At 36.5% G+C, this 13,077-nt stretch overlaps 1 protein-coding gene across 1 annotated transcript in view; it reads right to left on the reverse strand.

Annotated features, from left to right (window-relative positions):
- Positions 1-13,077, reverse strand: part of LOC140228419 (DNA-directed primase/polymerase protein-like) — a 73,708-nt gene that overhangs the window by 58,988 nt on the left and 1,643 nt on the right. Inside the window, exons 2-3 of the mRNA XM_072308637.1 lie at positions 2,646-2,738; positions 294-372 (exon numbers count right to left, since the gene is read on the reverse strand). Coding sequence (XP_072164738.1) covers positions 294-372; positions 2,646-2,738 — 172 coding nt within the window. The remainder of the gene's footprint in view (positions 1-293; positions 373-2,645; positions 2,739-13,077) is intronic.

Genomic DNA, 13,077 nt, shown 5'->3' on the forward strand with positions numbered 1-13,077 from the left:
GTTCAAAGTAACAGACTTTCCAAGTCTAGGAATATGTGTAATAACACAGTGAAGATGCAGGTATCTTGAGCAGCATCATACAGAATCCAAATGATTATTGCTCTCTGAAATCTACTGAACATACTACAGTCGACCTTGCCTACGTTGAATCCAAAAGAACTGAAACAAATTCCTTGACTTACATGAAAAGATTTTATACAACTTTATATCCATCTTGGGAAGAATTTTTTCTTCAACTGAGCCAATTTTGTGATTTGAGCGAGGTTAACTTAGGTGAGGTTGACTGTATTTACCTGTGAATGAGTTGCAGTGTAATTGAAGGCTTCTTTCTGTCTCCAGAATTCCATCCACAACGGAGCAGGTCCTGATAACCTCATTGTTGAGGGGAAGAAAATACAGACACAAACTCAAACAATGGTAATTGTCACAATCTGACCAGTTTTACCCCCCCCCCCTTTTCTTTTACTTTCATTAGCATTAGGATCATGCTCACATCTAAGTTTTATTCTGAATTTATTAGGTTGGGATTATTACAAGGAATGGGATAAGTTAGCAGTCTGCCTAGCAAGTCAAAAACACATAGCCAAGGGTTTGGGCATACTTTGTACAGATGTGGTTAATTGTCTAGGATGCAAAATCTTTTGTATTTTTGTGTACATGCAAGTGAGTATGAGAATGCCAAGATATGAGAGAGAAAGTGTGAGAGTGGACAGAAGACACCCAAAGCTTCTTGCAGAAGGATGTGAGGCTGAGGAGCTGCAACCTTAGCTCCTATGTGTGTGTGTTACAGGGATTTGGAGGCACCGAGGGTGAGGCACACGCCCAAACTTGCAAATTGGTTGTGCATGGCTGGCAGAACCAGAGCATTGCAGGCAGTGTGACTTCTGGCAGCACAGGCCAGGAGAAGCCCCATTTCAGTGCAACTTTTGGCAGCACAGGCCAGGAGAAGTCCCAATTTCCCCCAGCTTGAAGCACCCCTCCATAAACTGTAAGTTATCATATTAATTGTATTTTTTGCATATCCTATATCAAAGTGGAGGAAAATTTCAATTGCTTACATCATTTGAGCAAGAGATTCTTTTCCTGGAAAGTGTGAAGAGCTGTAATATTCTGAAGAGTTGTAATACTCTGAAAGCAGAAGTGTAATTAATTTTCACGTATATTTCATATAGAATTTGAATTCCAAGAAGGAAGACATTTATAACGTAAGGAATATAACTGTTATGATATGAGAATGATATACTTCGCTTATTGCATCAACATTATTGATGAGGTTCTTTTGAAGTTATAGTTAGGCGTAAGAAATGCATATTATGGCGAGTTGATTATAATTGACTTTGTTTATCATCAGTTACTCTGATTTTTTGGGGGGAAGCATGACAATCATTGTATCCAACATTCTCAAGGTGTACATATCACTTGGGAGTAAGAATAAGGCATAGAAGAGGTGGTTTGGATGTGAGGAAATGGTTGATTCAACAGAGCAATTATTGGTTCTATGTATTGCATAGAAGTTACAATATGTATAATTAGGAGGGTAATTTGGTACAATAGATAAGTATGAAATTGAATAGATTATATATATCTAGGTATATACCTTTTGTCGATAAGATGAATGTGGCAGACAAGTGGCAGACAAATGGCAGAGGGAAGTTTAAAGGTAGGAACGATAGAATTACCCCCTCATTGTTGTAACCCGCTATTTTAATTACTTCAGGGATGAACTGGGCTCATGACAAAATTTTCAGCCCGCATCGCTATAACGCGACGTCCAGCAGGCATCGCTCCCTAGGTGCTATTCAGCAAGCGACACTCTCAGCACTTGGCAGACATCATACGCCACTCGTCAAAGCCCCGTCACTATTCGGCATCGGTCGGCGTCGTTCGTCGCTGGCTGGGTTTTGGAGTCCTGTCATCGGAACTACTCGCCGTCCTCGTCCTACAGGGTGACGCGTCCGTCGCTCATCCGCGCGTATGAGTGAGCACCACAAGCGTGGACTGAAAAACTGACACTCAGTAGCTCGATCTGCTCATCATCCCCCAGGTGCTACAAAACCATTAAACCCTGATGTATGTGTTTATGTTTATGTCTGCCACAATTTGACTTAGTATGATAATATTGTCTTGCAGCAATATTGTTACTACCTTGTACACGTAATACATTGATTTGCTCATTTTTGTACCATTGATTTTATTTGATTTCGATGAGTCGGAAAGCACCAAGCTTTGTCCCTAATAAGTAAAACTTATTTCACGGTATTCACTTTTGTAAAGCCCCCCTTCTTTGTAGTTCATGATGTACCATCATACAACTGTATCAGGACTTAATCTATTGTCAGCCAGACTACTCAGGGCCAAGAGCTGACAGTGATAATGATGAAGATGCAGATAATCATACAATGGGTCTCGGAACATCTGCCACAAAATATGGTGATTAACAAGTAACAGAATCTTAAATATCAAAACAGAACGAGGTGTCCACATCCACTAGCAATACTGGGTGTCTTATTATGTGTCTGGTAAAAATTGAACCATGTGTAAACTGCCATACATGCATAACTCAATGTTGCTGTCATTTTTATTTGATTTTTTTTTCTATCATGCCTAAGAAAGACTGCAACCATTACTATTTAAAAAATGGATACCTTGGTTTATATGCTGGAATGATGGGATGTTCCTTCATCCAGAGTTCCTTTTCCTCCAACTTTTTGAGTCTTTCCTGCCATTGCTTCTGCTTCCTGTTAACAATAGATTGATAACATTCACACACATCATCTACTGACTGAATAAACAGCAAACAAACAAACAAACAAACTGACTAGTTCACTGTCATATAAACTCCATGGATACCATTTTAATGAGAGCCATTTCTATCAACCACAATGGTTGTCCAAAATTAGCTCTACATAATTATAAATATCAACTAAACTCTGTGTTCATCAGAAACAAGTTAGTAGAAAATTCAGATGCCATTTCACAACTAGAAATGTCGCTTTGGCGACTGGTATGCCTCCGCCATAATGCATGATTTTCCCAATAGGTCTAGATAGTACATGTGGACAATGTGTGATTACATTTTCACAAAATTGGCAAAATATTGAAATAACAAATTTGTCACAAATGTGTTGAATGTTCACCTTCCTTGACCTAGGTTTAATTGGATGAATAGGAGAGCATGTATCTAGGGATTTAAGGACTTTAACTTGACTTTGACCCATTCATACATTTAGGCATTGAGTAATTTTCAAGGTACAGGTGTGGAGAATTGGTGTGAATTTCTGAATTGAATAGTAAATTGTTACCATTTTCATCTGGCCCTTGACCCTAAAATTCATAAGATAATCACTTTCAGGTAGAACATGCATAATATGTACTAAGTTTCAAGATAACTTGAGCCACTTCGAGATATGGAGGAAAAAGTTAGTTCAGCACTTTCACTTGATCTTTGACCTTTTGACCTTTGAGGCAAAAAAAGAAGAAAAAAAAAACTTTCCAGAGAATTTCTATTAGGTTACACATGCATACACCAAGTGTAAAAAAAAATATCCCTGCTGGCATTGCATGAATATGAGGGAAATAGTAAAATTTTGAAGTGTTGCACTTGACCTTTGACCCCTGACCTTTGACCCCATGAACCCTACATTCTCTATATAATCAATTCCAGTCAGTATATGTATATACTATGTTCCATGAAGATACCTTGAACAATTTTCCAAGGTATGGAGAAAAAAAAAAGTTTTAATATTCTTACTTGACCTTTTGACCTTTGACCTTTGACCTCATGCCCCAAACTTTCACCAGAGAATCTTAATTGGGTAATACATGTATACACTAAGTTTCAAGAAAATATCTTCAGGCATTCAATATATGGGCAAGTCCAAGATAATGTCCCCTCAGATGCTCGAAATTCATCTTGATTTTATCAAAAAGTTATTGATATCATGTTGTAGCCAAAGAGTTAAATCATATATTTCCGGCAAAGAAAATATTGAATTATGCAAATTTATGCAAGAAATATGGCCTTGATTTGCATAAATCAAAAACAAACCTTACGTATGGGACAAATTATAAATATTCATCTAAAATCAGTTGAATTTGTCCTTGACCTAGTTCCTTTATGGACATGACCCCTGTATGAGTTAGTATAATCTGCAATTGGTAAGACAAGGTTAGCACATTAATTATGCAAATTATGCACTTTCCCAGAACATAGTGTCCCATACGTAAGGATTTGAGTATGTTTTTTTAAGTTTTTTCTGAAGATTTTTAACATTGACCAATCATACTTTAGGAAGTTCTAATTTATTCATTTCAACTCCAGATTAGCAAAACTAAATGAGGAAATTTAATTAGTCCTTCATCTTATAACTAATTAAAGTTTGCTTACGTATGGGACAAATGCCTTACGTATGGGACATTACATGCAAAGTGAATGGGAAAACCGCCTTTTGACATGGATGCTATATGTCCTTACATTTGTTTGGTTAATGGTTATCTTTGCACCTACTCTGAAGGATATGTCTATATATCTGCCTCTCCTACTCAGTTGACCTCAGGGAGAGTGTAAGAACAGCATTATTGAGTCATTCTATGATTAAGAAAGGAAAATAAAGAATATTCATTTATACTTGTATTTTCTTATTTTCATTACAGGCTGTGCAGCTGGTCTTAAATTAACATTCCCCGTTAACATTTTGATATTGGACATTTTCTTAATTCAGTTATCATTTTCAACTTTACCTCTCTACAAAATGACTTTGTCCAAGAATGGGATTCTCTGAGTGTCATTTTAGGTGCAGTACACTGTTCAGCATGTACCACAGGTTGTACAGCCTCAAAAGCAAAATCAAAACAATTAAGCTTGTGGCGCGCATCAATGACAACATTATAGGTCTTACTGAAAAGAAAAATCACTTAAGGTGTGAGCAGGTAACTTTGTCATTACTAGAGTTGATAGCAAAGGAAAAACCCTATGAGAATACTTTTATTTTGATATGATTGTTAATATTTCAACTGCTCACCCTCAGAATATGTCATGACTTATCAAGGTCATGAACATGATTTCTGAAAACCCTGTAAAATGAAGACTATAGTTTACATTTGCTATAAACCACAATATCAATACTGGTTCTGTGGTTGGAGTGCTAAAAACACAAATTACACAAACAAATAGGGAATTCAATTTTCTTTTCTATTTTGTGTTTGAAGAGACAGATGTGCTCTGAGACACCTTCATCAACTCATACTTACTTTGTACCCCACATCTACACAATTATCAACATACATTGCAATCTGGTAGTGTATGATCAAATGAGGTTATTAGAATTTATTCAAAATTGTAATTTGCAGATCAGTGAGTTACTTAAGTGTTTCAAATCTAGATTTGAATGTGTAAATGATAATCTTTCCTGTATCACTACACAAGCATGTATGTATGTACAAAGTAACACAAATTTTGTCGTCTTTGGTTTCATAGACACGAAGCCAAGCAATTTGAAAAAAAAAAAAAAAAAACAGCATTGGTACATACATTCTTCTATCTCCTTAAAATCTAAAACTTTCATTAAAATTTGATTGATTTTGCAGTTCAGCTAAAATTCACATGGCAAAACATGATGATTACAGAGCAAAATGAAGTACTCTTGTTGTTGTGTTTTGTGCTGCATTTCAAACAATTATAAAGCTTTATAAAAACTTAGACAACTTGCAAGGTAAGCCTAGAGCTACTGAAAGTACCCACTTCAAACTGTATTTGCAAATTACATTGTACATGACATTTGATTCTAAAGTTGAAATTATCAAGACTACAAATTAGTTATTGTACATGTACATGTATGCTATATCAAGGTCACAAGCTAGAATTCGCTCATTTTTTTTTTTTCATTTGATGAAAAAATATTGACTAGAGTAATTACAAATGGGCTAGAAATAGAGTGTCAGTATACTACATGTACATGTAGTATCTGTATGTGTAGACATCATGAGGACAGTGTTAATGCATGACAGAATCCAAACTAAGACATTTAATGGTAAATTGGTAATTACTTTTATTTGTTTTATTTTAGCTTTTGCTAGGTACCTGAACCGGGAAAGTACCCACTTAGAAGTCTATTTCATTTGTTACATGTTGTAGCATGATTTGTGGAACTGAATATGACACTATGGGGAAATTTAAAGTCATTCCCATGAATGCATTTGTGCACTAAAGACAAATGTCCCATACGTAAGTTGAGCCATGTCCCATACGTAAGGTGTACTTTCGTTAATTAAACCAACTTCATGAAAATATGCTTTATTCTTTTGCAGTGAAACTTTGCTGAAAGATACTTCAGTATTGTACCTTTCTTCACTTCCAAACAGAACTTGATCAGTAAGGTACTTTCAGAGAATTTTCAGTTCAAACTTTATTTTGAAAAATCCAGTTTTTCTCTGGTCCCATACGTAAGTTGGCATATTTTTCTTAATAAAACCATTAACCCAGGGTCAAATGACATCAAACTTAAACACAATATTCTTCTCAGGGCTACCAGTCCTCCTGATGATAAACAATAAAATCAAAGTGCTCCTTCATTACTTTTCAGAGGTTTGAAATCTCTGAATGTCCCATACGTAAGGTGCGCGATATCTTGGACTTGCCCATATATGGTGGAAATAGTGAAATTTTATGTATTTGACCCTGACCTTTTGACCTTTGACCTTTGACCCAAACTTTCACCAGAGAATCTTTATTGGGTAATACATGTATACACTAAGTTTCAAGAAAATATCTTCAGGCATTCAATAGATATGGTGGAAATAGTGAAATTTTATGTATTTGACCTTGACCTTTTGACCTTTGACCTTGAGCATGTGCACCCAAAAGTTGATAGGCACAACTTCACCCCCTAATACACATACATGCCAAGTTTCATTAGGATACCTCAATGGGTTTTGATAGTTACCTTGTCCACAAAATTCATTACGGACGGACGGAAGGACGGACGGACGGACGGACGGACAACCCGAAAACATAATGCCTCCGGCACCACTTCGTGGCGGAGGCATAAAAAAAGGTAATAATACTGTGATATACACATTTTCCAACAGAACGGGAGCATATGGTGATAAAATAAACTCTAGATTTTTATCAAACCTATTTTTCTGGGCACTACAAGACAAAGAAATGTTAGGCCACGAAAGCAGGCACACCAGGTTCCCGCACATAGTTGCTCCCATGGGAACCTGGCATTACCAGGTTACCATAAGGCTGCGTTCACATAGAAGTATACTATTCGGGTATTCGGGCTCGTTTTTCGAGGGCACGCGAATAGCTTTATTCAAAAGTATCGAATAGCTGCGAAAAGTATAGCAAAGTGGGAATCGAACTTGTTCGATTTTCTTGCAGCGTATACCGTCTCTCGTTTATGAAATGATGACAATTTTGGTCTGGATTTGCCCTTTAGCAAAAATAAGCATGTAGACTGACATTCTGATGCAGTTTAGACATTGTTAATAAGATTTGCTAGGATGTAGGAGGAAGAAATCCTCACTGCATGGGATGGTGAGTTGACGGTGCGGGTGATGGTGTATTCAGGGCCCGAATAGCGAATACCGAATAGCGAATAGCGAATAGCGAATACGAATACTTCTATGTGAACGCAGCCTGAGGAATGGGTTTAATGAAATGATGTTATTTCCTCAACAGCCACATCCACAAACTGAAATATATGGAAAAGTACCTAACGTCAATTACCGTATAGAGTTATAGAGTTACTTCCAATGCACTCCCGGGTTGGAGAACTAACAATAGGCACTGAATTAGTTCGCCAACCATAGCGAGTCATGTATTATTAGCACATGCGTTATACACACACTTCAATGTACGTTTGGATTACAATTATTTGTGTTTTTATGGAGGAAAAAGGTGAATTAGGAATGTCTTTTGAGAGCGATGAAAATCCGTCGTCCCAGCTGATCTCCGATCATTGCATGTGTTACATGCTATGTGAAAGAATGTCTGGCGACTTTGGTAAATGAACCTAGAGAGGTAGAGCCCAGCTCCTGACATCCACTTTGAATAGATCTACAACTGCTTTGGACAATTAAAACTCTGTGAAGATAAAGGTTGGAGTATTAAACATAATAACCATGATAACATTAAATAAACTAGAGATTGTAATTTGTCATCACTGACAAATTAAGGTGATCAGACTTTTTTTTTTAATCAATGATTCGAGTCCTGATAGTGCAAAGTCTCAGCTACAACATATTAAAATCTGAGAGAAATTCACCAAAGCATAAGTAAGATAGTGCTCCATAAAGAGAGTCATGTCAATTTTCACATCTAAAAAAATTCCCTCCCATAGAGATAACACGTCATAGCGAAGATAGAAGAAGAAGCTTGTACATATGACCTTTGACCCCACTTTGCACAGACAAGATGGCATCTGAGCAAAAAGTGGTTATTTTATGAAATGATGGTCTTTACGTGTGCGAAATACGGGAAAGATAGGACAGGTATTCACCAAGATACAGGATGAAACATTTATGACCTTTGACCCTAATTTACATACCCAAGATGGCGTCTGATCAAGTAGTTGTTATTTTATGAAATAATGTTCGTGACATGAACTAAACATGTGCAAAATATGGTGGTGATAGGGTATGTTTTTCTTGAGTTATTGCACATAACATTGCAAAAAGAAAGAAATATTTCAATACATCGAAGATAAACTTTAGCTTCAAGTAAGTTTTTTGACGTGATCCCGACATCGTATGAAAAAACAAAGGGCACACTTACGACAGCCTAAAGTCTCAGCTACAACATATTAAAATCTGGGAAAATTCACCGAAGCATAAGTGAGCTAGTGCTCGAAAAAGATAGTCATGTCAATTTTCACTTCCAGAAAAACTGCTCTCCCATAGAGATAACACGTAAACTGGTCAAATTTTACAAGGATACTTTCAATCCATTTTTACAAGGTGATGACGTCATCCAATCAAAATGTTGTAAGATAAATATGAAAGAACACTAAATAAGCTACAATATACTGAAATTTAGGTGAAAATCGGCAAAGGATAAGTGAGATACGCTCGAGTGAACTTGAATTTTGATGACGTCATTTTGAAAATTTACTTTTTTTACTTTATTAAGAAATTTGATATCTTTTAATCACTTTTTCAGTATCGCCAACCCATGAAATGATATGTACAACTCATCAGCTTTCAAAATATGTAAAGACTAGAAATGTCGCTTTGGCGACTGGTATGCCTCCGCCATAATGCATGATTTTCCCAATAGGTCTAGATAGTACATGTGGACACTGTGTAATTACATTTTCACAAAATTGGCAAAATATTGGAATGACAAGTTTGTCACAAATGTGTTGAATGTTCACCTTCCTTGATGTAGGTTTAATTGGATGAATAGGAGAGCATGTATCTAGGGATTTAAGGACTTTAACTTGACTTTGACCCATTCATACATTTAGGCATTGAGTAATTTTCAAGGTACAGGTGTGGAGAAAAAGTGCAATTTCTGAATTGAATAGTAAATTGTTACCATTTTCATCTGGCCCTTGACCCTAAAATTCATAAGATAATTACTTTCAGGTAGAACATGCATAATATGTACTAAGTTTCAAGGTAACTTGAGCCACTTCTGAGATATGGAGGAAAAAGTTAGTTCAGCACTTTCACTTGATCTCTGACCTTTTGACCTTTGAGGCAAAAAGAGAAAAAAAAAACTTTCCAGAGAATTTCTATTAGGTTACACACGCATACACCAAGTGTAAAAAAATAACCCTGCTGGCATTGCATAAATATGAGGGTAATAGTAACATTTTGAAGTGTTGCACTTGACCTTTGACCCCTGACCTTTGACCCCATGAACCCTACATTCTCTAGATAATCACTTCCAGTCAGTACATGTATATACTATGTTCCATGAAGATACCTTGAACAATTTTCCAAGGTACGGAGAAAAAAAAAGAAGTTTTAATATTTTTACTTGACCTTTTGACCTTTGACCTTTGACCTCATGACCCAAACTGTCACCAGAGAATCTTAATTGGGTAATACATGTATACACTAAGTTTCAAGAAAATCTCTTCAGGCATTCAATAGATATGGTGGAAATAGTGAAATTTTATGTATTTGACCCTGACCTTTTGACCTTTGACCTTTGACCTCATGACCCAAACTTTCACCAGAGAATCTTAATTGGGTAAAACATGTATACACTAAGTTTCAAGAAAATATCTTCAGGCATTCAATAGATATGGTGGAAATAGTGAAATTTTATGTATTTGACCTTGACCTTTTGACCTTTGACCTTGAGCATGTGCACCCAAAAAGTTGATAGGCACAACTTCACCCCCTAATACACATACATGCCAAGTTTCATTAGGATACCTCAACAGGTTTCGATAGTTACCTTGTCCACAAAATTCATTACGGACGGACGGAAGGACGGACGGACGGACGGACGGACGGACGGACGGACAACCCGAAAACATAATGCCTCCGGCACCACTTCGTGGCGGAGGCATAAAAATGGGGGGTCAGCGTCCATCCTGACGAGTAAAATCGGATTTAAAATTGGCGTTTTTTTTGCATAGTTGCACTGTATATCGCCATTGACGCGCGCGCGGAATTTCAACTTTGACGGGCCCGTATGACGTCATACTGAGTCAGATTGACTTGAAACTTGCTAGAAATATTCCTTGGCATTTCAGGCATCTGATAAATGTGAAAAAAACGGGAAATTTCTGGTAATCATGTAGAAATGCACACCTACCGTTCGCTTCGCCGTTTGTCAATCAAATTTTGTGCAGCTATTGGAGATGCTAAATTGAACCATATCAGAGAGTTTTCATGGAATTAGAAAGCCGAAAAGGTAAGAAAAATGAGAAATCGGAGTTGAAAGTACGTCGGAAAGTTACATCGGAAAGTAGTGCACCGATTTCGCAGAGAACGATGTCAACTACTATAATCGATTCTGGTAGTCTCTAATTAGCCGCTTACTACAATATTGAACTTGACTTTTGCAATACGTGTAGCTCCTACTTTCTTTTTCATATTTTTTCTTATTGTTAGCTTGAATCTTGAATCTTGAAATGATAATCCCTGTAGCAGCTCGTCGAAGCTAAACTGGGATGGGCTGTGCGATGACGACGTTGGCCGACGGTGCTTGTGAAGTGCTATTATACAGATGTAACTATTTATAATAAAATGTCATGTGCGTGCAAATAAAAATCCCTCACCTGAGTTGAAGGCTCAAGTGAGCTATTGTGATATTTCTTTGTTTTCATTGCCACTATCATGATTGTCACTATTCAAATTATAGATACAGATTATTTATACCAGGATTTAGACATTGATCCTTTCTTTAAAAATTGTGGCAAGTATTGATTTTATCATGACAAAGTTGATAATTTATCAACTTTGTCATGATAAAATCACATACATGTAATTTGAGTAGTGTTGCTGTTGAAAGGAATAGAATGAGGTTGAAGGAAAAGTGGAAGAAAAAGGTTAGGCTATTAGTAGGAGGGAGAGAGAAAGAGAGAGAAAAGAAGATGAGAAGGAAGTTGAATTCAAAGGGGATTTGTTTCTAGCAATCTACATAATTTAATAAATTTAAGAGAATAGTATTACAAAAAGTGTATGTTATACAATCATGTATTAACATTGTGAACTTCTCACAAAGTGCTCATTTTACCTAAAAAGAAACAGAATATTGAAATTAAAATGGTAAATTTGATATGCTTTTAATTGATAAGTTCATCTTAGGGATAGTAGAAAGTAATTGTTTTCATGATAGCATTTACTTTTCCATTTCATTTTTTAATCATGTATATATACAAAAACTGCAACCCCAGTATTTGCTTTTGTTTTGTAGTAAAAATCCATTTTGTTGTTCCCATTTTTATGCCTCCGCCACGAAGTGGTGCCGGAGGCATTATGTTTTCGGGTTGTCCGTCCGTCCGTCCATCCGTCTGTCCGTCCTTCTGTCCGTCCGTAATGAATTTTGTGGACAAGGTAACTATCAAAACCTGTTGAGGTATCCTAATGAAACTTGGCATGTACGTGTATTAGGGGGTGAAGTTGTGCCTATCAACTTTTGGGTGCACATGCTCAAGGTCAAAGGTCAAAAGGTCAAGGTCAAATACATAAAATTTCACTATTTCCACCATATCTATTGAATGCCTGAAGATATTTTCTTGAAACTTAGTGTATACATGTATTACCCAATTAAGATTCTCTGGTGAAAGTTTGCGTCATGAAGTCAAAGGTCAAAGGTCAAAAGGTCAGGGTCAAATACATGAAATTTCACTTTTTTCGCCATATCTATTGAATGCCTGAAGATATTTTCTTGAAACATAGTGTATACATGTATTACCCAATTAAGATTCTCTGGTGAAAGTTTGGGTCATGAGGTCAAGGGTCAAAGGTCAAAAGGTCAAGTAAAAATATCAAAACTTCTTTTTTTTTCTCCGTGCCTTGGAAAATTGTTCAAGGTATCTTCATGGAACATAGTATACCTGTACTGACTGGAAGTGATTATCTAGAGAATGTAGGGTTCATGGGGTCAAAGGTCAGGGGTCAAAGGTCAAGTGCAACACTTCAAAATTTTACTATTTCCCTCATATTTATGCAATGCCAGCAGGGTTATTATTTTTTTACACTTGGTGTATGCATGTGTAACCTAATAGAAATTCTCTGGAAAGTTTTTTTTTTTTCTTCTTTTTTTGCCTCAAAGGTCAAAAGGTCAAAGATCAAGTGAAAGTGCTGAACTAACTTTTTCCTCCATATCTCGAAGTGGCTCAAGTTATCTTGAAACTTAGTACATATTATGCATGTTCTACCTGAAAGTGATTATCTTATGAATTTTAGGGTCAAGGGCCAGATGAAAATGGTAACAATTTACTATTCAATTCAGAAATTGCACTTTTTCTCCACACCTGTACCTTGAAAATTACTCAATGCATAAATGTATGAATGGGTCAAAGTCAAGTTAAAGTCCTTAAATCCCTAGATAAATGCTCTCCTATTCATCCAATTAAACCTAGGTCAAGGAAGGTGAACATTCAACAC

The sequence above is a fragment of the Diadema setosum genome, chromosome 5 (genome assembly GCF_964275005.1).
Source record: "Diadema setosum chromosome 5, eeDiaSeto1, whole genome shotgun sequence".
Lineage (NCBI taxonomy): Eukaryota > Metazoa > Echinodermata > Echinoidea > Diadematoida > Diadematidae > Diadema > Diadema setosum.